Genomic DNA, 27,943 nt, shown 5'->3' with positions numbered 1-27,943 from the left:
TTTCTCCCTTGATTTTCCAAACTCTTTGAATGACTTACTGTAATTAAAAAAATTGTACATACGAATAAAACTGCCTGGCCATAAAAAGAATTCTCCCCACAATAACATAAGAATTCTGTATTATATCTCTGTGAGATGAGAGTTGTTCACTAAACTTATTGCAGTAATCATTTCATGATGTATGAAGTCAAATCATTATGCTGTACACCTTAAACTTATACAGTGCTGTAGTCAATTATATCTCAATAAAACTGGAAGAAAAAAAAATTCTGAGGTTCATATTTGTTCACATTATGGGATCAATCAGTATCTTTTAAGAAAATCTCACTAGTATGATTTAAACATCTCTAAATAAATAAAATGTTAGTCTGAACCACTGAAAAAGATTCTTTAAAGCATTAACTAGTAACAAAGTAAATTGACAAGAGACAAAAATCCAAAATTAAATTACTACCTTTAGGGACTTCCCCGGTGGTCCAGTGGGTAAGACTCCGCGCTCCCAGTGCAGGGGGCCCGGGTACATTCCCTGGTCGGGGAACTAGATACCACAGGCACGCCGCAACTAAGAAGTCTGCATGCCGAAGCTAAAGATCCCGCATGCCGCAACTAAGACCCGGCACAGCCAAAGTGAATAAATAAATAAATTTTTTTTAAAAATTACTACCTTTAAAGAAGAAAGTTAGAAAGTAAAAATGAGTTTCCAGGAAGCTCTTTATTTACTAGCATCTTTTAAGGTTAAATCTTTTAAACTTTGCTTGTAAATAATCTGAAAACTGAGTGATTGTATAGCATAGTGATTAAGAGTGTAGACTCTGGAATCAGATTATCTGGGTTCAAATCCTAGATTCTACCACTTATTGTATCTGTGGATTCAGGCAGGTCCCTTAACCTCTGTAAACTTTAGTTTTCTCACTGTAAAACAGGGGAAAATAATAATTTCAGGGTTACTGTAAGGATTGAGATAATTCATAGTTTTCTTTCTCATACCATATAGATTTGCCATGTAGCAAAATGCAGTGAAAACAGCTAAGAAGCACAGTGTGACCCAGTTTGGTGACACTGTAGATGCACAATGACCCCATTATAGCAATGAATATTGCCACCTTGGAGCTGATTCTCAAGTGCGAGCTATCTTTGTTCTTTAACATCATGTTATAACCTTTTAAAAAATATACTTTAACATGTTTTTTCTATAAACCAAATCAATATTTTCTCCTTTAGCTTTCTCTACCTAGCCTTCATGGACAAGAAAGACTGTTTTACTAAAGTTGACATATTAAAAACTGATCACTTAGAAGATAATTAAAATTGTATTGTAATTGGGGTGATGCGAAATTGCTTTGAGAAATTCTATTTAGGAAAGAATAAATGCTCCACCAAAAAAATCTGCTTAACAATTATAGTGTCTATTTATAATGATGCAAATGTCTATAGGATTTATTCTTTGTAGATATAGATCCCACATTCTACGGACCTGTTAATTGGACTCAGGCTCAAAATATCTACTAAAAAATTTTATTGTGACATGTGTGGGTAAATTATACGACTTTTTATTTCAGATTGACAGAAGTTACTGAATTAAACCATTCAATCTAAAATCCTTCAAATTTGTTTACATTAATATAAAGGTGACCTAAACCAGAACATGTAAAAAAAAAAAAAAATGGGTTACAACTAAAATATTTAATTGAGAAGAAAGTGGAAACTAATAATTTTTAAAAATTGTTCTTTAGGGACTTCCCTGGAGGTCCAGTGGTTAAGACTCCGAGCTTCCACTGCAGGGGGCACGGGTTTGATCCCTGGTCAGGGAACTAAGATCTCGCATGGCACATGGCAGGGCCAGAAAAAAAAAAATCGTCCTTTAAAGTAAAAAAACCACCCAGTGAAAAACGAACTGTGATGGGATTTTCATATTCACATAAACTTTTAGTAATGTACACTCAGTTATACAGTGACAGTAGTTTTTTCTTATACTGTCTCAGTCTGACTTATTTCGTAGCACTTACTCAAAAATGTTAGAAATGTATTTATCTATTTCTGTACTGTCATCCTATATATATATATTTTTTTTATTTTTATTTATTTATTTTATTTTTGGTTGTGTTGGATCTTTGTTGCTGCACGTGGGCTTTCTGTAGTTGCGTTGAGTGAGGGCTACTCTTCGTTGCGGTACGCAGGCTTCTCATTGCAGTGGCTTCTCTTGTTGCGGAGCACGGGCTTTAGGCGCGTGGGCTTCAGTAGTTGTGGTACACGGGCTTAGTTGCTCCGCGGCATGTGGGACCTTCCTGGACCAGGGATTGAACCCATGTCTCCTGCATTGGCAGGCGGATTCTTAACCACTGCGCCACCAGGGAAGTCCCATCCTATATATTCTTAATTCTAAGGAAATCTGAACATTGAACAAGTATTCTTTGAAAAGCATCTACATAAAGAACATTCCACATATGACAGACATTTGGTAGACTACTAATTAAGATAGTTTTTCTTAGGTTACCATCCCAGGTTAAAAAGCATAGGATCCCCAAAGATAAGTTTATGTACTTTCACTTACTTCACCTGAAATTTAACTTAGATTGAAAAAAAGTAATAGCAATGAATGTAAAATTTGGGATACATTTAATTTTCACTTGAATTTAGTATTTCTTCCCACTTCTCTGTCAATATTGAACACTAAGTAAAACTTACTTGTTAAAAAACTCAACAAATATGCTAATATGAACAATTTTGCAAGATCAAATTAAATTTATTTTAACACCTAGTCTTGAGGAAGCAATTCTTTTCTAACCTACTTGATTTATTTATTGGACTTTCCTAGGAATCATCAGATTTAGTATCAACAGACATACAGGTAATATCATAGATAGCAGCTTTCCAATTCATTAATTTCCATACTTAGTCAAATCAATTCCTGTATTACAAAGAAACCAAAGCTGTACTTCTTTTTCAAAAAATGTGTCAGTGCTATACTAGGGGTGTAACTCCTTATAAAGCAAGCATGAATGTGGCATCAAACTTACTTTTCCAAAGAAGCCTTTGAAGAACTTCCTTTCCTGGAGGAACAGGGGGACAAGTCGAGCGCTATTATTGTATGGGCTAAATGTCCCAGGGTTTCACAGCAATAAGCACATACAGAGGTTGGGTGAAGGGCAAAGTAGGAGAAGGGGAAGGGAGTGAGAGTTTTAAAGAGTTATCCATACCAGGAGTGACAGGGAAAAAGGAAGGGTGCATGAAAACGCAGCGAAACATACTGTATGGCCTAAGAATCCGCAGAAGGAGAAGAAATCAGAACCTGTATCCATGCAGAGCAACTAGTTACTTTAGCATTCTCTACTGACTTTTAAAACAGAGATTATTCAAATTTGGCAGCAGAGAAAAAGACTAGGACATACTGGTTTGTGAGATTTGCATTTAAATTTTCATAATAGTGAGTGGTAAATTGATTGGTTCACATACATTTTTCAATTTAAAATCAGTGGTCAAATATGTGGAAGTCACCAATGAAAAAACCAGTCCACACTCAAATGATCACAAAGTAACATTAAAAAATGCTACACTTAAATTATGAGTGTGAAGGGAGGGTCCTTGTCAGACTTTTTCTTGCTGAGTTCAAGATGTCACTTAGAGAATTCTTACTTATGCATTAGGATAGGTTTGTATGTATGTGTGTGCTGATCGATTCCATAGCAATCGTGGGGAAATAATAGATATGTTCTATTTCAAACACAGAATAAATCATCTATAAAGAACACATGGCCAATGCTTTCACTGGAGCTGAGAAAACTAATACATTTGAGAACCAAACCACATCTGTTAACTACAACTAAAATTTGAAGAATAGGGTTGTTTTCTTTTTAAATGCTACTGTTTTAGAAGAAAGAAATTTGTACTGACAGTTATAAGTATACAATTCTAAAACTACGTAGGTAAGAGAGACACAACTGTCTGTGGTCCCAGCACCAATTTTTAAGCATATACAAATTTTGAAAACTGGCCACCATTTAAAATCTGAAGAACTTACGCGAAGTAGATGAGTTCTAACTCACCCAAGCTAGCTTAACTTTAACATTTCCTAGTTTTGGTTGAACTATACTTTAAGCCTTTACCTTTTATAATCCATTATTAATAGTGAATAAATGTCTAGAAAAGACAACTCTACAGAAATTTGACTCATAAAACTCATTCAATACTCTCAAACACTGAATGGTTTGTTTTTTCTCTAGGTTTTGAAAATCACAAACAGCATCAAATATATCCACAAAATGTTTTGAACTTAAGCTAGAAATATAATAAGGTAATTGGGATAGTTATCACAATAAGACTAAGCTTATTTCTGCTGCCAAGTTTGGTGACCCTAGTTTCGTTAGACTTTTAGGTAACCACCAGCTTTTAAAAGATGCAGCCCAAGTTAAAAGATTCACCATTCTTTAGGGATAGGAAGATGCGGGAAGGAGATTCGTTAATATTTAATTTAGCTCCCAGAAAAGCTCCTGTTAAACATGGAGTTTGCCTTCTATTTATAAAAGACCTCAGATGTTAATGAAAAAAGTTGACGTGCAAAATGCATCAAAAGACAGTTATTAGAGAATAATATTAATTTAAAAAAAATTATGATTCTTTTACCTGCTAAAACAAGAACATACATTAAAACAAATTTATCAAATAGCGAATAAAAAATCAACATATTAGAAACTGGTAGTGTAATGAAACTAGTCTAAAACCAAGACAGAGAGGGAGAGACACTTACAGAGATAATGGGAAGAAAAGACATTTTAAAAGGAAAGGCATCTTGCACCAGTATCAAGCAAGATAACCTAAGGCCCAATACACTTTTTACAAAATAGATTGATAAATGACAGTACTCCTCCCCCTGCAACTAACTCTGCCATTAAGGCACTGAAAATGGGCTATAGTCATTTCTGTCATTTATCCTATATAATCTAAGTCCCTAAGTGGCTAACTGGTAAAATTACGCCACAAAGTAAATGAATTGCAAATAACTGTAACTAACTTTATACATATAAAGTAAAAAAAAATTAAACATATTTATGCTCTGAGAAGCATATGTTGTTTAGTTACAATACCTTTTCATTTGAAAATATTAAGTATGCTGATAACTTCTAACTGAAGTTAAAGTAATCCTAAATTGTAAGGGACTACTTGGAAGGAAAAAAAAAAAACTGTACTTGCAAATTATCCTGCTTCTTCAAGTCCACACAAATTTAAAAAGTGCTAGAATGTTACATTTTTAGTTCAAAGATCATTTGAGTGATAGGTTTAAGATGTTTGTTTTCCTATTTAACTGCTACATCTGAGCTACATAATTCTTTAAATTTTAAAACTTTTTTGGCATTCAAACTTGTTCCAGACATGCTATTTCTTCTTTAATCTGTAGGTCTGTACATTTTTACATTTGCTTCCATTTATTTGAAACGATAAGAGGAATATTTATCATCTATGAAAATAAACAAACATCTCCAGACACATAGCTTTTGGCACAATATAAGCATCTGGCACAGTAGATTATACATGTTTGTTAGATGAATGTTCGGTAAAAGAAGGGAAAAAGGCATCTACAAATTTCTGTATAGTAAAAATATGAAAAGAAGACAAAAAGCATGAATTTTTGTGGACTAACATGATCTGAGATGAACAACATCTGAAGACTTCCAACTTTCTGCAGCCTTTTTCATACAGCATTAGAAAGGGTATTAATAGAAGGGGAAGTTTCAGTGAGTATAATAAATAGGAAAATGGCACTAGTCTCCCAAAACTTCAATCTTATTTTTAAAAATACCTGTTTGCCTGTGCAAAATTATTATACAACACTTGCTCCAAGTCTTCTGGGTAGGGTTAGTCAGAAAAATTTTAAAGAACTTCTTGAATCAAAAGTCAGAAGTGGTCAATCTTCCTTCAAAGTTCAAAAGTTTAAGTATGTCCAGAAAAGCAATCCAAACATGCACAATTTCATTTTAGTTGTAAGAGACCACAGGGAAATAAGGATCTTTTAGAGATATGCAAAAGGGTTTCATAAACTTTAAACATTAAATATAACATATTGTTATGATGATTACTACGAAATTCAATTTGACCCCATATTGAGGACTGAATTGTTTTCTGTATATTTATTCCAGAAATATTTTTTGAGTGGCTACCATGTGCCAGACACTGTTCCAGGCATAGATATAATTTTTCAAACAGCAATTTGGTTCCTATTTCTGGTAAAGATAAAAACTCATTTTTTCAATAATTTTAATATTTAAATAAGTCCTGTATCTCAAATAATCATGCTTATAGTTTACAATTTCCTTGGTTAAAAACCAAAAGGTAAAATAAAACAAAAAAATTCACTCAACTAAAAAATCAGTTTTAAAACTAGACAGGGCTTCCCTGGTGGCTCAGTGGTTAACAATCCACCTGCCAATGCAGGGGACACGGGTTCGAGCCCTGGTCCGGGAAGATCCCACATGCCGCGGAGCAACTAAGCCCATGTGCCACAACTACTGAGCCTGCGCGTCTGGAGCCCGTGTGCCACAACTATGGAAGCCCGCACACCTAGAGCCCATGTTCCGCAACAAGAGAAGCCACTGCAATGAGAAGCCCACGCACCGCAACGAAGAGTAGCCCCTGCTCGCCGCAACTAGAGAGGGCCCGGGCACAGCAATGAAGACCCAACGCAGCCAAAAATAAATAAATAAATAAATAAATAATTTTTAAAAAGAGGCAGGTACTCTGCCCTTATAAAAAATAAATAAATAAAAAAAAATAAAACTAGACAGTGAATAGTGGCTATCTCTGGGACTGCAAGAGATTTTATGTACTGTTTTTGTTCATTTGTATTTTACAGAATGAACGTATACTACCTATGTAATAAAGAGAGGTTTCTAATTAAAAGTAGGTTAAAGAAAACTAGACAGTGAAGAGGACTGACTGCTCATTAAACAACTAAATACCACTTCTTAATTATCTTCTGGGCAAACGTAAACCATCCCTAGTTTTTCCTTATTTAGAGAGTAAACGTGAAGCCATATGCTGAATTAAGACTTTCCAAAGGCTCATTCCACAGTGACCTTCCAAATGTTAAGTTTATGTAGGCTCTAAGATTTTAATAACTATTTAAGGTTTGTTTCAGGTCTATCTAGTCTATTCACTGATTCATCTGTTGTTTTCAGTTATTAGCATTATGATGTTTAATGACTAGTAGGGCAAATCACTGCATTACTTTTTAAAATGTTCTTAGAAAATCTTATTCTATTAGTGAACTTAGAATTATTTTGTTAAATAAGAGATTGACTTTAAATTTCCTGGAAAACTGCATTATCTGAGGCTGTGTTTAACTGGGGACTATATTTAGGTAGACATGGCAAGTCTATAAATTATTATATAAAGTCCCTTTAACATTAATGATGATTAAATGGAGAGCACAGATAGACTAAGAAGGGCTTCAAACATTTAAGAATTTAAATGACCAAAATCTGCAGTAAAGGGTATGTATGTGTGTCTATATATTGTTTTGTTTTGTTTTTTAGTTTTTTGCATACCATAATCAGTTATTTTTCTCCTCCTCTCCTTTCTATAATAGATTCAGACATTTGTTCGAAAACATAATCCACTTCTCTGAGTTGGTTGCTTCCTTGATTTTATATCTTTTATATTGAGGAATTGTATATAAGAGGTCATATAGAACGTACCAAGAAGCAGAAAAGTTTTGATTAAGCAAATTGAGGGGGAAAAAAAGCACTCATTAGTAGCCAAACTTGTGGCAGCCCACCATACCAGCAAACCCAAAGCAACAAGTATTTAATGCTGTTCTGGGGCAAGGGCATGCAGAAGTAATGCTTAAAGCTTTCACAGCAAAGGGGGGAAAGGCCACACATTGGAGAGAAGGTTGTGAAGAGGGCTGTCAGAATTTAAGAAACATTCTTCAAACCTATCCAAAATATGAAGTTAACACTTTAATCTGAACCTTTATAAACTCTGAACTCATTCTCTCCTTTTATTAAATACACAGGCATGTGCCTGGGATGTGTTCTACGGCATAATAGGCAAAACAGACATTATTTATCCTGGAAAAGGACTCTCCATTTCAAGTATGCTGAAGTTTGTGCAAAAGGCAGGGAAATACATTGTTTATGTTAGAGAAGTATAGAGAAGGAAACTGGGGAGTAGCAGTAATGATAATTAAGTCTCCCCAAAATGTAAACCTCACCAGCCGTCAACACAGATATCTCTATTTTATACGTTTTCCTGGAAAGCTGTTTCTTATAGATTTAAAATCAGTAATTTATAACCCAGTTGTCACAGTTAGGTTAAAAGACTAACTGTAATAGTTTTATCCTGGTTTTAGAATATTATTCATCTATAAGAATTCATACCACTTGTTTAATATGGGTTCTGAATTAAAAGTATCTTTTAGATAATGTCTGGCCTAAATTGAAGAAGTTGGTCATTGTAACTTACACCTTTGGATGGACAACATGAAATGCTCTTTATTAATGAGCCCACATCTTTTGCCTTAAGAGAAACACTGTTCTTACTGGATAGTGGGTCACTAAAATTTACTAAGCAAAATCTTTTGAGAAAATATTTACAGCATATAGATCAACACTGGCAACCATCAAATACATACAGCTTTCAATCTTTTTACAGCATCTTCACAGATGTGCATTCCTCTTGATTCATCAACTTCTACATGCCCAAGGTACTGTAGAAAGAAGAGAAAAGTTACGGCTATTGCTGTTTACTGAGTAGCTACTATATGGTAGATATTACATGGTAGAAAATTGAATATTAAAATTCCTGCACTCAAGAAACTCACAGCCATTATAGAAGAGTTAAGGTAATGTTACTTTACTTACCCTCAGTGTCCTCATGTGACTGAGATTTAGAATAAAGGTCTCCAAGAGCTGTTATAGAGGCGTAGGTGAAAAAGTACATGATAAGCACTAAATGCTACCTGAATCTATTGGATCTGAGGCATAACAGCCTATGCTAGACACAGTTACTATATCTCTAGACATAAAAATAGTCCTAGAACAATGTGTGTGTGTGTGTGTGTGTGTGTGTGTGTGTGTGTGTGTGTATTGATAAGGTACAAATAAAAATAACAGTTACTCAAGGGCTGAAGAGATCACATACTCCTTTTATGGGAAGCACATAAGAACAGGGCAGAAAACTAAAATTTCAAGAAGGTAGGGCATCTGAGCTTTAGAAGATGTGCAGAACTTGAAGAAGCTGTATTGGAAAGGTTGGGAAACTATTTTAGGCAGGTAGAATTTAACAAAAGCTATAGGTGTATAATAGAATAACTATATATCAGCAAATATTCCTGTCTGGCAAGAATATGAGGTATATGCAGCTGGGGAATTTGAACACTGAAATGAGTCTGTACTTAATCCTAGAGGCAATGGAGAGCTAATAAAGCTGTATTTGGTTTGTTTTTGCAAGGTAGTAATATTATTCAAATTGTACCTTAGTATGGGAATAGTCTTGGGTTAGAAAGCACAAAGGATGATGGCAATATCACAAGTGCTCTCTTTTAAAAGGAAATTTAGAGTCTGGTTCTGGGTAAGATGGAGTAGACATACTTTACCCTGTCCCACCCTCTGAATGAAACCATAAAACCAGAACAGAATACATGGAAGCACCTATTTGAGTTCTCTGTAAAGAGTATAAGATGAATCAGAGAAGAATACCAGAATTCAAGGTATTTCTGAACTGGCAGGGAGTTTACCTTCCCTGCCCCTCCTCCCCTTTGGTACCTCCAGCCTGAACTTAACACAGTCAGATATCCAAGTGAGTGCTATGGCACAGACAGAACTCTGGGAAAAGCACTCTAGTTCTGGCCCAAGGACCAGGTAAGGTAACTCCTTATCCTCAGAGAGTATAGGAATCCCCTTCCCTTTTATTTATCTTTTTTTGAACTTTCACACCCCAGTCCCCAGGAAATTCCGTGGTGGTGTCAGTGGTAGCAGCAAGGGAAACCTGCAAGAGCCACGCACCTCTGAGAAAAGGCAGCTGTCCTCTGTTTAAAGAGACTGTGATTCCAGGAAGGTGAGCCAACACCCCCACCCCCACTTCTGCTTTTTCCCCCCTCTCTGAATCTCCCACCATTTGGCCCTGGATGAAGATGAAACAGTAGTAATTCATGAGCACAATAACCAGTGCCCTATGAAACACAGGCATGGAGAGTTTAAGTAACTTCCCCAAAACCATTCAGCTAGTGAATGCTCAAACCCAAGCAGCCTGACCCAGGACAGGCCTATAATGCTCATATACTGAATTTTTCATTTTTATCCCTATCTTTTCAATACTGAATAAATGCATAAAACCAACATATTAAAATCAATTTAGGAAACTGTTAGACTTTAGGTAACAAAATACCTGAGGTATCAATCATAAAGATCATAGACTAAGGACATTAAAGAATTGTAACAGCTATAATTTTGAATAAACATTATAAAAAATAGCAAGAATGCTCACTTTTAAGTGAATCAAATAATATATACATTCAGTTATATATAATATATATTATATATATTCCTTTTCAGATTCTTTTCCATTATAGGTTATTACAAGATATTGAATAGTTCCCTGTGCTATACAGTAGGTCCTTGTTGGTTATCTATTTTATACATAGTAGTGTGCATTTGTTAATCCCAAACTCCTAATTTATTCCTCCCTTCCCCTTTACCACCTGGTAACTGTAAGTACATTTTCTATGTCTGTGAGTCTGTTTTGTGAATAAGTTCATTTGTATCATTTTTTTAGATTCCACATATAAGTGATATCATATAATATTTGTCTTTCCCTGTCTGACTTCTTCACTTAGTATGAAAATCTCTGGGTCCATCCATGTTGCTGCAAATGGCATTATTTCATTCTTTCTTATGGCTGAGTAATATTCCATTGTATGTATATATCACATCACCATTATCCATTCATCTGTCGATGGACACTTAGGTTGCTTCCATGTCTTGGCTATTGTAAATAGTGCTGCTATGAACACTGGGGTGCATGTATCTTTTTGGGTTTTTTTTTTTGGCCACGCCATGCAGCATGTGGGATCTTAGTTTCCCAACCAGGGATGGGACTTGTGTCCCTGCAGTGGAAGCATGGAGTGGTTAACCACTGGACCACCAGGGAAGTCCCTGCACGTATCTTTTTGAATTACAGTTTTCTCCCGATATATGCCCAGGAGTGGGATTGCTAGATCATATGGTAACTGTATTTTTAGTTTTTTAAGGAACCTCCATACTGTTCTCCATAGTGGCTGTACCAATTTACATTCCCACCAACAGTGTAGGAGGGTTCCCTTTTCTCCACACCCTCGCCAGCATTTATTATTTGTAGACTTTTTGATGATGGCCATTCTGACTGGTGTGAGGTGATACCTCATGGTAGTTTTTATCTGCATTTCTCTAATAATCAGCAATGTTGAGCATCTTTTCATGTGCCTGTTGGCCATCTGTATGTCTTCTTTGGAGTAATGTCTATTTAGGTCTTCTGCTCATCTTTTGATTGGGTTGTTTGTTTTTTGATATTGAGGTGTATGAACTGTTTGTATATTTTGGAAATTAAGCCCTTGTTGATCACATCGTTTGCAAATATTTTCTCCCAGCCCATAGGCTGTCTTTTCGTTTTGTCTATGGTTTCCTTTGCTGTGCAAAATCTTCTAAGTTTAAGTCCCATTTGTTTACTTTTGCTTTTATTTCTTTTGCCTTGGGAGACTGAGCTAAGAGAATATTGCTACGATTTATGTCAGAGGATGTTTTGCCTATGTTCTCTTCTAGGAGTTTTATGGTGTCATGTCTTGTATTTAAGTCTTTAAGCCATTTTGAGTTTATTTTTGCGTATGGTGTGAGGGAGTGTTCTAACTTCATTGACTTACACGCAGCTGTCCAGCTTTCCCAACACCACTTGCTGAAGAGACTATCTTTTCTCCAATGTGTATTCTTGCCTCCTTTGTTGAAGATTAATTGACCATAGGTGTGTGTGTTTATTTCTGGGCTCTCTATTCTGTTCCACTGATCCATATGTCTGATTTCATGCCAATACCACATTATTTTGATTACTGTAGCTTTGTAGCATTGTCTGAAGTTGGGGGGTGGGGTTGTGCCTCCAGCTTTGTTCTTTTTCCTCAGGATTGCTTTGGCAATTCTGGGTCTTTTGTGGTTCCATATAAATTTTAGGAGTATGTGTTCCAGTTCTGTGAAAAAGTCATGGGTAATTTGATAGGGATCACATTAAATCTGTAGATTGCTTTGGGTAGTATGGCCATTTTAACAATATTAATTCTTTCAATCCAAGAGCATGGGATATCTTTCCATTTCTTTGAATTGTCTTCAATTTCCTTCATCAATGTTTTATAGTTCTCAGCTATAAATTTTTCATCTCCTTAGTCAGGTTTATTCACAGGTATTTTATCTTTTTTGATGCAATTTTAAACGGGATTTTTTTTTAACTTTCACTTTCTGATATTTCATTGTTAGTGTAAAGAAATGGAACAGATTTCTGTATGTTAATCTTGCATTCTGCTACCTTGCTGAACTCATTTATCAGTTCTAATAGTTTCTGTGTGGAGTCTTTAGGGTTTTGTATATAAAGTATCATGCTATCTGCATATAATGACAATTTTACCTCTTCCCTCCCAATTTGGATACCTTCTGTTCCTTTTTCTTGTCTAGATTAGAAAAATTTTAATTCAAAATTATAGGCTGTCAGAAATGTCAAGTGTTTGGTGGCTCTGTGAACTAGTTCTAGATGTTGAGATTGAGCTCACACACAGAAATAATAGAGCACTTTGTCACTGAAGACTGCTTTTCATCATTCAGTCAGATGCTACAGTGATATACTACATATTACACTCAAATCCTGGAAAGTTGTATTTTTCAGCTTGGAGACAGTGATGAATGGCCATTTAAATAATTCTTTGATTGAATTCGGCTCTAGAAAATATTCCTTCATGTTATGTTGATACTTGGCTTTCTTCAAAGCCTAATAATATATTCTTAATTTCTTGGTCCAATAAGTAAAGAAAGTCAAGTACTGGGAAAGAGTAAAATCTCAGCAATTGAGCTCTCAGCATTGCTGTTCTAACATTTTAAGAAATTCTGACATCTCATTCTGGGTACCTTGCCATGTATACTATCAATTTTTAAAAATTTGTTATTTTGTTTTTTAATTTATTCTCTATCCTTGATCACTGACTCAATGCCAAATATGTATTTTTAAAAATTATATTATCCTGAATTTTCTATTTTGCTCTACCAATATTTCTTTCTATTTTGGCACAAGATGCTATTTTGATCATTATTTTAACAACTGCTTTGGCACAATCACTTTCGCTAATTTTTATCCCACAGAATTTTCCTGGTTATTTCCCATGTTTATTCTTTGGGATCAACTTTGGAGTAATTTTGCTCAGTTGCTGACAAATAAAACCTTTGGGATTTTAATTAAGATTACCTTAAATTCACTGGTTAATTTGAGAAAAACTGACATAATATTGACCCATTCCATCTAATACTATTTATTCAAGTCTTTTATGTCTCTGAAGTTTTAAGGTAGCCTTCAAATACACATTTTCTAGAATAAGTATTTAATAATTTTTGTTGCTACTGTGAACTGGTTTTACACCCATTATTTATGTATATATTTGTGAATATATGTTCTTTTAATAGACTTTATTTTTTAGAGTAGTTTTAGGTTCACAGAAAAACTGAGCAGAAAAGTACCGAGTTCCCATATACCCTCTGAACTGCCCCCCCAGCTTCCCCCACTATCACATTCCACACCAGAGTGGTACATTCGTTACAATCAACAAACCTATAGTTTATCCACAGTCTATATTAGGTTTTACTTTTGGTGCTGTAAATTCTATGGATTTTGACAAATGTATAATGACATGTATCCACCACTGTAGTATCATACAGAATAGTTTCACTGTCCTAAAAATCCTCTATGTTCCTCCTATTCATCTCTTCTTCTCCCCTAAACTCTGGCAAGCACTGATCTTTTTACTTTCTCCATAGTTTGGCCTTCTCCAGAACTGTCATAGAGTTGGAATCATACAGTATGTAGCCTTTCCAGGCTGGCTTCTTTCACTAGTAATATGCATTTAAGGTTTCCCATGTCTTTTCATATGTTCCATTGTCTGGACATATCACAGTTTATTTATCCATTCACCTGCTGACAGACATCTTTGTTGCTTCCAAGTTTTGGCAATTATGAATAAAGTGGCTATAAACATCTGTGTGCAGGTTTTTGTGTGGACATAAGTTTTCAACTCATTTGGTTTGAGTGTGATTGCTGGGTCATATGGTAACCGTATATTTAGTTTTATGAGAAAACTTCTAAAGTCTTCTAAAGTGGCTGTCCCATTTGCATTCCCACCAGCAATGAATTACAGTTCCTGTTGCTCCACGTTTTAACCAGCATTTGATGTTGTCAGTGTTCTGGATTTTGACCATTCTTGATAGGTGTGTAAACTCATTATATTTTTATTTGTATATAATTTGTCTTTCCCTCTCTGGTTGCTTTTAAGATTTTCTTAGTCTTTGATATCTACAGTTTCATTCACGTGTCTAGGAAACAGACTTTTTTTTTTAGATTGAGATATAATTCACGTACCATACAATTCACTCAACATACACCACTGAGTCATCAATTAATTTTTTTAAATTGTGGTGAAATACATATAACATAAAATTTGCCATTTAAACTATTAAGTGTATAGTTCAGTGGTATTTATTATATTCACGATGTTGTACAACCATTACCACTACCTATTTTCCTGAACTTTTTCATCACTCCAAACACAAACGCTGAAAACATTAAGCAATGACTCCCAAGTTCTCCCTTCCTTCAGCTCCTGGTAATCTCTAATCAACTTCCTGTCTCTATGAAATTGCCTATTTTAGATATGTCATATAAGTGGAATCACAATATTTGTCCTTTCATGTATAGCTTATTTCACTTAGCATAACGTTTTCAAGGTTCATCCATGTTGTAGCACATATCAAAACTTCATTCCTTTTAATGGTGGAATAATATTCCATTGTATGTATATACCACATTTTGTTCATCCATTCACCTATTGACAAGACACCTGGGTTGTTTCCACCTTTTGGTTATTATGAATAATGCTGCAATGAATGCTGACATAGAAGTATCTGTTTGAATCCCTGCTTTCAATTCTTTGAGTATATGCCTAGGAGTAGAATTACTGGGTAATTATATGTTTAGCTTTGTGAGGAACTGCCAAACAGCTTTCCATAGTGTTGCACCATTTTACATTCCCATCAAAATGTATGAGAGTTTCAATTTTTCCATATGCTCATCATCACTTTATTTTCCTTTTAAAAAAATTATACCAACCTAATACATGTGAAGCATATCTCGTGATTTTGATTTGCATGCACCTAATGACTAATAATATTGAGCACCTATCTTTTCATATGCTAATTGGCCATTTGTATATCTTCTTTGGAGAAGTGCCTAGTCACATCCTTTGCCCATTTTAAAAATTGGGTTTTAGTCTTTAGATATATGATCTCCAAATATTTTCTGCTATTCTTTGGGTTGCCTTTTCACTTTCTTTCTTCAAAAGAAAACGTCCTTTGATGCATAAAATTTTTCAATTTTGATGAAGTTCAGTTTATCTATCTTGGGCTTCCCTGGTGGTGCAGTGGTTAAGAATCCACCTGCCAATGCAGGGGACACAGGTTCGAGCCCTGGTCCGGGAAGATCCCACATGCCGCAGAGCAACTAAGCCCACGTGCCACAACTACTGAGCCTGCGCTCTAGAGCCCACGAGCCACAACTACTGAAGCCTGTGCACCACAACTACTGAAGCCTGTGCACCCTAGAGTTTGTGCTCCAAAACAAGAGAAGCCACTGCAATGAGAAGCCTGTGCACCACAATGAAGAGTAGCCTCGCTTGCCGCATCTAGAGAAAGCCCACGCACAGCAACAAAGACCCAAAGCAACCAAAAATAAACAAACAACAAAAAAAATTTATTTCTCTTTTCTTTTGTTGCTCATGCTAAGGACTCCACTGCCAGGTCCAAAGTCATGAAGATTTACCCCTGTGTTTTCTTCTAAGAGTTTTATGGTTTTTACTCTTATATTTAGGTCATTGATTCACTGAGTTAATTTTTTACATAGTCTGAGGCAGAAATCCAACTTCACTCTTTTTCATTTGGAAATCCAGATGTCCCAGAACCACTGGGTGACAAGACAATTTTTTCTCCATTGAATGAACTTTGCACCCTTGTCAAAAATCACCTGAATGTAGATGTATTAGACTAATTTTTATTTATCCCATTTGCTTCTTCAATCTGAGGATTCAAATACTGCTCTGAATGAATTCATCCTCTTCTCTCCTCCTGGAGCTTCCATTAGGTCTGCTAGTGTCACTGGACTTTTAAATTTGTTCATCCACGTTTCTTAACCTCTTTTTCATATTTTCTCTTTATCACCTTGTGCTGCATTCTAGGTAACTTCATCGAATTTATTTTCCAGTTTACCAACTGCCTTTTCAGCCAGCTCTAATTCACTATTTAATCTATTTACTAAGTTCAATTTCAGTAACAGTATTTTTCATTTTTAGAAGGTGAGATTTGATTCTTTGTCAAATCTGCCCATTCCTTTTTTCACTGTTTTATTTTTTTTCCTATGGTTTGAAATCATTTTTTTATGTTTCTAATAATTTTATATATACACATTTTATAGTCTCCTCTATAGCCTATTATTTCAAGTTCTTAGAGTGCTAATCCTCTTGTTGATCTTTATTGTATAATCCTTTACTGTATCTGCTGATCATTTCCACATATGATTTAAAACTTTTAAAAAACTGTTAGTTCATCTCTAGTGAAGCTCAATTTTTGTAGGGAAATTTCATGCATTCTAGATTGTGGAGTGGTTTTACATTTGCTTCTAAAAGGTACCACAGATGTTTAGTAGCCTAAGACCTACTGTATATTAATTTGAAGATTCTTACATCATGCAGATTTTAGCACATCAAGTCCAAATCCATGGTTTCAATTTTTCCTGGAAGATTCCTTTTCTCACCCAAGGTCTGGGTAGAGGGATGCTTCCTTTTTTGTTTTTGTTGGTTTTTTTTTTTTTTTTTTGCTTTTCCTTCTAGTTCTCTACTTCACTGCTTGTAAAGCCCACTGAAGGTTCTGTTCCATGCTGGGTTCTCAGTTCTAATTCTCTGCTTTTTATGAGTCCAGGACCTTCAGAATGGATGTTAAAACCAAAGGCTCTAGCTCACAAATCGTTTCCCTCTTAGGCTGCTAGTGTGATTTCTGCCTTGCTCTCAAATTCCCTCTTAATTTCTGGTAACTGGAGATGTCTTTATTGAAAGCTCAGCTATGGTTTAAGAGAAAAGTTTGTTTGAGAATACAGTCAGCATTTCTAGATATTTGTATTGGGAGTATTACTGTGTTAGCTTAATCCACATTCTGCCAGGATCCAAGACCTATAATATTTCCCAACTAAACTAACTGGTTTTTCTATCCACTGATTTCAGTCTATCTTAAAAGCAGCCAAAATACTAGAATTTCCTATCATTTTCAACAGTTTTTTGGGTTGATTCTCTTGGGTTTTTCAGATAGACATCATCTGCAGAAAAAGAAAATACAGAAAATATCTGGATTTCCCACATTTACAACTTTTGTTTATTTTCTTATCCAAAGGTACTTACTACCATGTCTCAATCACTGTCGAATAATAATGATGTTTAAGAACAACCTGACCTTCCTCCTGAATTCATTGTACGTGTTTCACCATCATGCATGACTCTAGGATAGTTTTTCAGTCATTGAAAGAAAGTATTATGCTATTCTGATTTTGATAAGAAGATTTATCAGGATTGAAAAATAATATTTTTAATGTTTCTATTTTACTGATATAATCCACATAACATAAAATTAATCATTTTAAAGTGAATAATTCAGTGGCATTTAGTATACTCACAATGTTGTACAATCTCCACCTTTATCTAGTTCCAAAACATTTTCTTTTTATTTATTTATTATTAGACTATAATTGCTTTACAATGTTGTGTTAGTTTCTGCTGCAGAGCAAAGTGAATCAGCCATATGCATACACACATCCCCTCCCTCTTGGACCTCCCTCCCTCCACATCCCACCCAACTAGGCCATCACAGAGCACTGAGCTGAGCTCCCTGTGCTATACAGCAGGTTCCCACTAGCTGTCTATTTTACACATGGTAGTGTATTTATGTCAAACCTAATCTCTCAATTCATCCCACCCCCCCTTGCCCCACTGTGTCCACATGTCCATTCTCTATGTCTGCCTTTCTATTCCTGCCCTGAAAATAGGTTCATCTGTACCATTTTTCTAGATTCCACATATATGTGTTAACATACGATATTTGTTTTTCTCCTTCTGACTTACTTCACCCTGTATGACAGGCTCTAGGTCCATCCACATCTCTACAAATGACCCAATTTCATTTCTTGTTATGGCTGAGTAATATTCCATTATATATATGGACCACATCTTCTTTATCCATTCATCTGTCGATGGACATTTAGGTCATTTCCATGTCCTGGCTATTGTAAACAGTGCTGCAATGAATATTGGGGTGCATGTGTCTTTTTGAATTATGGTTTTCTTAGGGTATATGCCCAGTAGTGGGACTGCTGGGTCGTATGGTAGTTCTATTTTTAGTTTTTTAAGGAACCTCCATACTGTTCTCCACAGTGGCTGTATCAATTTACATTCCCACCAACAGTGCAAGAGGGTTCCCTTTTCTCCACACCCTCTCCAGCATTTATTGTTTGTAGATTTTCTGATGATGCCCATTCTGACCACTGATACCTCATGGTAGGTTTGATTTGCATTTCTCTAATAATTAGTGATGCTGAGCAACTTTTCATATGCCTCTTGGCCATCTGTATGTCTTCTTTGCTGAAATGTCTATTTAGGTGTTCCGCCCATTTTTTGATTGGGTTATTTGTTCTTTTGATATTGAGCTGCATGAGCTGTTTGTATATTTTGGAGATTAATACTTTGTTGCTTCATTTGCAAATACTTTCTCCCATTCTGAGGGTTGTCTTTTCGTCTTGTATGCAAAAGCTTTTAAGTTTAATTAGGTCCCATTTGCTTATTTTTGTTTTTATTTTCATTACTCTAGGAAGTGGGTCATAAAAGATCTTGCTGTGATTTATGTCAGAGTGTTTTTCCTATATTTTCCTCTAAGAGTTTTATAGTGTCTGGCCTTACATTTAGGTCTTTAATCCATTTTGAGTTTATTTTTGTGTATGGTGTTAGGTAGTGTTCTAATTTCATTCTTTTACATGTAGTTGTCCAGTTTTCCCAGCACCATTTATTGAAGAGGCTGCTTTGTCTCCATTGTATATTCTTGCATCCTTTGTCATAGCTTAGGTGACCACAGGTGCATGGGTTTATCTCTGGGCTTTCTATTCTGTACCATTGATCTGTATCTCTGTTTTTGTGCCAGTACCATACTTTACAGTAGCTTTTTAAAAAAATTTTATTTATTTATTCATTTATTTTTGGCTGTGTTGGGTCTTTGCCTCTGTGCGAGGGCTTTCTCCAGTTGCGGCAAGCGGGGGCCACTCTTCATCGCGGTGCGCAGGCCTCTCACTATCGTGGCCTCTCTTGTTGCAGAGCACAGGCTCCAGACGCGCAGGCTCAGTAGTTGTGGCTCACGGGCCTAGTTGCTCCGCGGCATGTGGGATCTTCCCAGGCCAGGGCTTGAACCCGTGTCCCCTGCACTGGCAGGCAGATTCTCAACCGCTGCGCCACCAGGGAAGCCCTATAGTAGCTTTATAGTCAAAACATTTTCTTTACACCAAAAGAAGAACCTGTACCTATTAAGCATTTGCTTCCCAATGCCCCTCCACACAGCCCCTAACAATCAGTAACCTGCATTCTGTCTTTATGGATTTACATATTCTGGATATTTCAAATAAATGGAATCATACAATATGTGACCTTTCATGTCTGATATATTTCACTTAGCATACTGTTTTTGAGGTCACCACATTGTAGTATGGGGTCACCACATTGTAGTATGTATGAGTACTTTATTGCTTTTTATAGCTGATGTATATGTATTTCCATAGTTTGTTTTTCCATTCTTCCACTAAGGGACATTTGGGCTGTTTCCACCTTTCAGCTATCATGAATAGTGGTGCTATAGACATGAGTGTACATGTATTTATTTGAGTATCTGTTTTTGACTCTTTTGGGTGTATATCTAGCAGTAGAATTGCTGAGTCATAAGGTAATTCTATGTTTAGCTTTTCGAGGACCCACTAAACTGCTTTTCACAGAAGCTGAACCATTTTGCATTCCCATCAGCAATGTAAGAGGGTTCTGGTTTCTCCACATGCTCATCAACACTTGATTTCCTTTTTGTTTTTTTAAGTATAGGCATCCAAGTGGGTATGACGTGGTACTTCATTGTGGTTTTGATATGTATTTCCTTAATGACTAATGATGCTGACTATCTTTTCATGTGCTTGTTGGCCATTTGTGTATCTTCTTTGGAGAAATTTCTATTCAAGTCCTTTGTCCCTTTTTAAATCAGGTTCTTTTATATATTCTGGATACTAGACTCTTATCAGACATATGATTTCCAAATGTTTTCTCCCAGTCTGTAGTTCTCTTTTCACTTTCTTGATAACGTCAAATGCACAAAAGTTTTTAATTTTAATGAAGTCCAGTTCATATATTTTTTCCTTTTTTACTCATGCTTTTGGTGTCATGTATATGAAGGTCATGAAGATTTACCCCATGTTCTCATCTAAGAGTTTTATGGTTTTACTCTTATAGTTAGGTTGTTGATCCATTTTGAATTAATTTTTGTATATGGTGTGAGGTAGGAGTCCAGCTTCATTTTTTGCCACGTGGAAATCCAGTTGTCCCATCACCATTTGCTGAAAAGACTATTCTTTCCCCATTGAATGGTCTTGGTACTCTTGTCAGAAATCAGTTGGCCATAGATGTTTAGGTTTATTTTTGTACTCTCAATTCTATTCTATTGTTCTATACATCTGTCCTTATGCCATTACTACAATGGTTTGATTACTTAAGCTTTGTACTAAGTTTTGAAATCAAAAAGTGTGAGTCCTTCAATGTCGCTTCCATTGCAATGATGAAGTCCTTTTCCTCTTAGGCCCATCAATGTGATGAACTATATCAAATTTCCTAATACTGAATCATTTGTGGATTCTTGAGATAAACCCTACTTTTAGTTCGCATTTGTTCTACTTTTCTGCCTAGTTTTTCATCTATATTCTTAAGTGGAGTTGGTCTATGATTTTTTGTGTTTGTGCTATCTTTGTTAGGTAGTTGTATCAGGATTTTGTTAATGCCTTAAAAAAAATTGGAAACTGTCCTCTTTTTCTTCCCTTTCTTTCTCTCTATTTTTTTCCCCCTGTCAGCTCTGGTACAGTTAAATAGCATAAGAGTTATGCTTCAAGGTTGTGAAAGAAAACTGACCTGTAAAAACCATCTATACTAAGTCTTTTGGGGATAGCTTTGGAGTTTTAATAACTTTCTCTATTTCCTTCATGGTTAGGGGTCTATTCAACTTTTATGCTTGTACTTTAGCTAATTCTTTTAAAAATTTTATTTATTTATTTATTTATTTATTTATTTATTTATGTCTGTGTTGGGTCTTTGTTTCTGTGTGAGGGCTTTCTCTAGTTGCGGCAAGTGGGGGCCCCTCTTCATCGCAGTGCACGGGCCTCTCACTATCGCGGCCTCTCTTGTTGCGGAGCACAGGCTCCAGACACGCAGGCTCAGCAATTGTGGCTCACGGGCCTAGTCGCTCCACGGCATTGGGATCTTCCCAGGCCAGGGCTCGAACCCGTGTCCCCTGCATTGGCAGGCAGATTCTCAACCACTGTGCCACCAGGGAAGCCCCTTTAGCTAATTTTAATAATGCATATTTTCCTAGAATATTCTTAATCTAAATTTTCAAATTTATCAAACTATACAGTATTCACATATTTAGTCTGTAACTGAGTCTCTCCATTTTCTTTCTTTTCTTTTTTTCCTTTTTTTTTTTTTTTTGCTGTGCCACGTGGTGTGTGGGATCAAACCCACGCCCCTTGCAGTGGAAGCATGGCATCTTAACCACTGGAGTACCAGGGAAGTCCCTTCACACTTTCTTATCTCTAGTATTACCTATCTGTGTGTGTGTGGGGGGGGTGTTTTTGCCTGCACCACACAGCCTGTGGGATCCCTGACCAGGGACTGAACCTGGGCCCTTGGCAGTGAACATGTGGTGTCCTAACCACTGAACCACCAGGGGATTCCCTATTTCTTGTTTTTTATTAAGGTTCATTTCTAATACTACCTCCAAGTTATTTAACCTCTGTTTCTATTTTATATTAATAATAAAATGAGAAAGTAGGGTTTTATGATCTTTGAGTTACCTTTAGGTGCTGAGAAATGAATAGAGGTTTCCAAGGGATTTTATTCTATCATCTTGATCATCTCAACTGGTCACATATGGGTACTTATGCCAGGAAAAAAAAAAAAAAGGAGGGAAGACTTGGTGGAAAGAAGAAAACAAAAGTATCTCACATATGGACTAACTCAGTCGCATAATCTATTTTAGAAATGTGGAGATGGAAATCAGCCTTGTGTCTTATTAGACTATGAAAAAAAACATGCCAATTGAAAAAACATTATTAAAGAGGTCTCTTTTCTTCTCTGAGACACTATCTCACTGAAGAACTGCAGCTGATTTATGCTTTAATGGCTAAAATATTTGACTCTGGGACTTCTTTTGTCTGTTACCATTTCCAAACTCCCTCTGAGTCAGGGACTTTTATTCACAAAAAGTAGTTTAGAAAAACTAGTATGTGGAATTTCATTCTTGGATGAATTAAGGCATTTTTCCTTTTCTTGAAAAAAATTATTTAAAAAGTAGATTTCCCCCCTGCTTTGCTACTGTTATCCATGAGAAGAAATTGCAGAGCTCTGATGTGAGAGACTGTACAGTCAGCAGTTCCCAGCATTAACAAAAAGTGACAGAATCATTAATTTATAAGAAGCTATAAGGCACATTATCACATACATATAGCCTATGTTATTTAGCAAATACAGGATGCAGATGTGCAGAACATGACATCAAAACTTGTTAAGGGTCTTTAATCAAAAAGGAGTAGTTAAATTAAAATGGACTATTCTTTAAGTATAAATTTGGAATAATACAATTGCATTTGAACAAGTGATCTAAACTAAGTATATTCCCTGGCGGACCAGTGGTTAGGACTCCGCACTTTCACTGCCAAGGGCCAGGGTTCAATCCCTCGTCGGGGAACTAAGATCCCACAAGTTGCGCAGTGTGGCCCAAAAAAAAAACTAAACTAAGCATATGTACTAAATCTAATCACGTAAATTTAAAGCTTAAAAAAACTTAAAGAGATCAAAAAACTTCACCTTCCAAATGAGACACTAGGTGTCAAAAAAGTTACGTGCTTCAGACAAGGTTATATTACTAGTAAATTAACAGGTGATAGGTCTGATAGTACTGAAAAGTACTAAAGTACATGCATAATCAGGGGACCCTGCTACTTACCTGACCTCACCTCTACTTGTGCCATCTGCTCTAACACACTGGCCTCCTTGCTGTGCATCCAACACAACAGGCTTTCTCCTACCCCAGAGCCTTTGCACTTGCTGCCCCGCTGTCTACAATCTGCCTCCTCAGACACCTGAATGTTGCTTTCTTACTTTTTTTGGGTCTTTCCTAAAAAATCACTTTTTCTGTGAGGGATTCCCTAAGCATCCTATTTTAAATCTCACCCTCCACATACTCCCTTAACACCTAATTCCCTTTTTGTATTCCAGGTACACTTATTTGTTCATTGTTACCACCCACTAGAATGTATGCACTGTGCAAGGATTTTGTCTGTTTTGTTCCCTTGTGTTCCCAGTGCCTAGATGCCTACAACAGAGCAGGCACTCAGTGAATATCTTTTGACTACATCAATGAATTACTGGACAGAGAAGGAAATGTATACACTAGTTAGTGCTACATTAAACAATAATAAGAGTCATAATAATGAAAACTTTTACAATAAACTCAAGACAAAGAAAGGGAGACAATTTATGGTGTAGAATGCAACTATTATTGACCTATATAATGTTAAAAAGAAAAGCATAGTTGATATCAGTTTGAAGGTAAGAGAACAAAGGGTTTTAGTATTTTTATATTACATGGTAGGGAATGAAGACATACCATCTAAAATTAATAGAACAAAAATTTTATGAGTATAGGAAACCAAGAGAAAAAACTAAAAATAATCTAATCCCTGAAGTCTGGGTGGAGAAGGGGCAAAGAGAAGATGGAAGGGCAGGATGTGTGGGTTAAATCATCCTTTCTCTTCTTTATAGTGGAGAACCAATGATAAGCATTGGTAAATGAAGAACAGACAGTAAAATCATATTATCTAAAGAAGTTAAAATATTACCAATGGGAAGCAGAAATAAAAATGGTTAAAAGTGTCACTGGAGAGTGGGATTAGGGGTAGGGAAGGCACTGTTGTTTTTTAGCCACAAGCATATATCATATGAATGAAAAGCATATATCATGAATTTTTTTAAAGTTTAATTATATTCAACACTGTTTTAATAAAGTAATTTTTAATTCACACATTGTGTTATAAAATTATAACATAGTGCTTAAGAACACAACCCTCTAAATCTAGACTGCCAAAGTTCAAATCCTAACTTCAAATAATCAGATATCATCAACTATTCCCTAACAATATCATGTAATCTTACTGCATTTTACTCCACAAAGAAAATAAATTCTTAAGAGTTACTGAACAGACTAAATAGCCATTTCTCCAGAGAAGACATACAGATGGCCAAAAGGCACATGAAAAGATGCTCCACAATGTTAATTATTAGAGAAATGCAAATCAAAACTACTGAGGTACCACCTCACACTGGTTAGAGGGGCCACCGTCAAAAAGTCTACAAATAATAAATGCTGGAGAGGCTGTGGAGGAAAAGAAACCATCCTACATTGTTGGTGGGAATGTAAACTGGTGCAGCCACTATGGAGAACAGTATGGAGGTTCCTTAAAAAACTAAAAATAGAGCTACCATATGATCCAGCAATCCCACTCCTGGGCATATATCCAGAGAAAACTATAATCCAAAAAGATACATGTACCCCAATGTTCGTAACAGCACTATTTACAATAGCCAAGACATGGAAGCAACCTAAGTGTCCATCGACAGATGAATGGGCAAAGAAAATGTGATATATACATACAATGGAATATTACTCAGCCATAAAAAAGAATGAAATGATGCCATTTGCAGCAACATGGATGGACATAGAGATTATCACACTTAGTGAAGTAAGCCATAGAAAGACAAATATCATGATTTCACTTATATGTGCAATCTAAAAAAAAAAGATAAAAATGAACTTATTTACAAAACAGAAATAGACTCACAGACATAGAAAACAAATTTAGGGTTACCAAAGGGGAAAGGGGTGGGGGGGATAAATTAGTAGTGGGATTAAAATATACATACTGGGCTTCCCTGGTGGCGCAGTGGTTAAGAATCCGCCTGCCAATGCAGGGGACATGGGTTTGAGCCCTGGTCTGGGAGGATCCCACATGCCGTGGAGCAACTAAGCCCGTGAGCCACAACTATTGAGCCTGCACTCTAGAGCCCAAGAACCACAACTACTGAAGCCTGTGTGCCTGGGGCCCATGCTCTGCAACAAGAGAAGCCACTGCAATGAGAAGCCCACACACCCCAACAAAGAGTAGCCCCCACTTGCCACAACTAGAAAAAGCCCACGCGCAGCAACGAAGACCCAACACAGCCAAAAATAAATAAATAATATAAATAATATAAATAAATTTTTTTTAAAAACAGGTTTACAAAATAAATAAAATAAAATATACATACTAGTTTATGTAAAACAGATAACCAACAAGGACCTACTGTATAGCAAGGGAAGTATACTCAATATCTTGTAATAACCTATAATGGAAGAGAATGTAAACAAAGAATGTATAACTGAATCACTTTGCTGTACACCTGAAACTAACACAACATTGTATATCAACTATAGTTCAGTAAATTTTTTTTTAAAAGAGTTACTGAATAGAGTTGAAACTTCTTTGTAAACTATACAGCAAATCATGAGTAACTGAAATGCTTGGGACGAATAAGCCAGTAAACATTTCACAATTTATGTTAAAAACTTATCTGAAATATCTCATTGCTCTGATCCAAAGACCGATTTTTCCAAATTTTTAATGTTTCAGAAAGAAGAGCAAATTATGATGTATTTGTCATTGCCAGCGTGCTACCAAACTTAGATGTGAATACAATGTATCTGTTCAACCAATTGTCACTTCAGTCGATTTATTTCATTGGTATCACACGTGGCTGAACAGTAAGTTTTACAGTGTGAGGCAGCTTTGAAACAAAACATTACGTATGCAGAAGATTGTCACACACAAGCAATAAAAGTATAAGCAGCAGAAAATATCTCATCTCTTGGGATAAACAGAATTTTTAAAGCTGGGAGAGGTTGGTATAACCAGTGCATAAGTCCTCAGGCACCAAACATCTATCAAAAACTTCCGGCTCCTTTTCAAGAGAAGACATTTAACTTCCAGTGTTAAAAAAATCAATTAAGGAAAACACCAAAAACATAAGAAATGCAGATTAAAAACTCAAGTATTCAGTTGTCATCTAACCAATAACAACAATCAGAGTAGCAGCAGCAGCAAACATTTATTGTGCACTCACTATGTGCCAGAGAGTGTTGTATTTTTCATATACTGTATCTACTCATTTAATTTTCATAACACTATACTAATTCTAGTACTAGTTCTTATTTTACAGATAAAAAACCTGAGGCACAGAGAAGTTAAGTAATTTCTTTTTTAATTTTATTTTTTTATTGAAGTATAGTTGATTTAAACTGTTGTATTAGTTTCAGATGTACAGCAAACTGATTCCGTTATATATTCTTTTTCAGATTCTTTTCCCTTATAGGTTATTACAAAATACTGAGTGCAGTTCCCTGTGCTATACAGTAGGTCCTTGTTGGTTATCTATTTTATACATAGTGGTGTATATATGTTAATTGGCTATCTATTTAATACACAGTAGTGTATATATGTTAATCCCAAACTCCTAATTTATCTCCCCCTTTCCCCTTTGGTACCCTAAATTTATTTATTTTTTTAATTTGCAAATCATATATTTAATAAAGTACATATATATATAGAATACATAAACAGCTCTCAAAACTCAAAAATCTGAAAACAAATAATCTAATTTTTCAAATTGGCATCAGATACAAATAGAAATTTTACCAAAAAAAAGTATGAATGGCAAAATAGTTACATGAAAAGATGCTCAACACTACTAGTCATTATAGAAAAACAAATTAAAACCACAATGAGATACAACCAAATATGTTTAGAATAGACAAAATAATTAGAACTTTTAAAACCTGACAATTCCATGTTCTGGTAATGATGTAGAATCACTGTAACACTTATACTTTGTTGGTGGGAATGCAAAATGGTAGAGACATTTTGGAAAATAATTTGGCAGTATTTTACAAAGTTAAGCACAGATTTACCATATGGTCCAGCAATTCTGCTCCTTTGTATTTACCTTATTAAAATGGAAACTTATATTTGTATGAAAACTTACACAGTCATGTTTATAGGCTTTATTTGCAATCCCCCCAAGCTGGCCAAACCCAAATTTCCTCTAACTAGAGAACTAATAAGTAAAATGTGGTACACCATACAATGAAATACTACTCTTCAATTAAATGCTAAACACAACAACATAGATGAATCGCATGTACATCATGTTAAGTGAAAGAAGCCATATTCAAAAGGCAAAATATCATATGATTCCATTTAT

The 27,943-nt window shown here is 35.6% G+C and overlaps 1 protein-coding gene across 15 annotated transcripts in view; it reads right to left on the bottom strand.

Annotated features, from left to right (window-relative positions):
- NUMB (NUMB endocytic adaptor protein) overlaps positions 1–27,943 on the bottom strand; it is a 182,354-nt gene that overhangs the window by 28,608 nt on the left and 125,803 nt on the right. For 10 of the 15 annotated variants that reach the window (XM_082383895.1, XM_082383886.1, XM_082383900.1 and 7 more), the window contains 2 exons: positions 8,627–8,701; positions 3,018–3,050 (listed from right to left, as the gene is read on the bottom strand). In XM_082383895.1, the coding sequence (XP_082240021.1) occupies positions 3,018–3,050; positions 8,627–8,701 (108 nt within the window). Of the gene's footprint in view, positions 1–3,017; positions 3,051–8,626; positions 8,702–16,999; positions 17,626–27,943 lie in introns of all 15 variants that reach the window. The other 5 variants (XM_082383897.1, XM_082383899.1, XM_082383890.1 and 2 more) reach the window with 2 other exon arrangements.

The sequence above is a fragment of the Balaenoptera borealis genome (genome assembly GCF_965194805.1).
Source record: "Balaenoptera borealis genome assembly, chromosome: 3".
Taxonomy (NCBI): domain Eukaryota; kingdom Metazoa; phylum Chordata; class Mammalia; order Artiodactyla; family Balaenopteridae; genus Balaenoptera; species Balaenoptera borealis.
The sequence above is the reverse complement of the archived record's forward strand: the minus strand, read 5'-3'. Positions and strand labels throughout refer to the sequence as shown.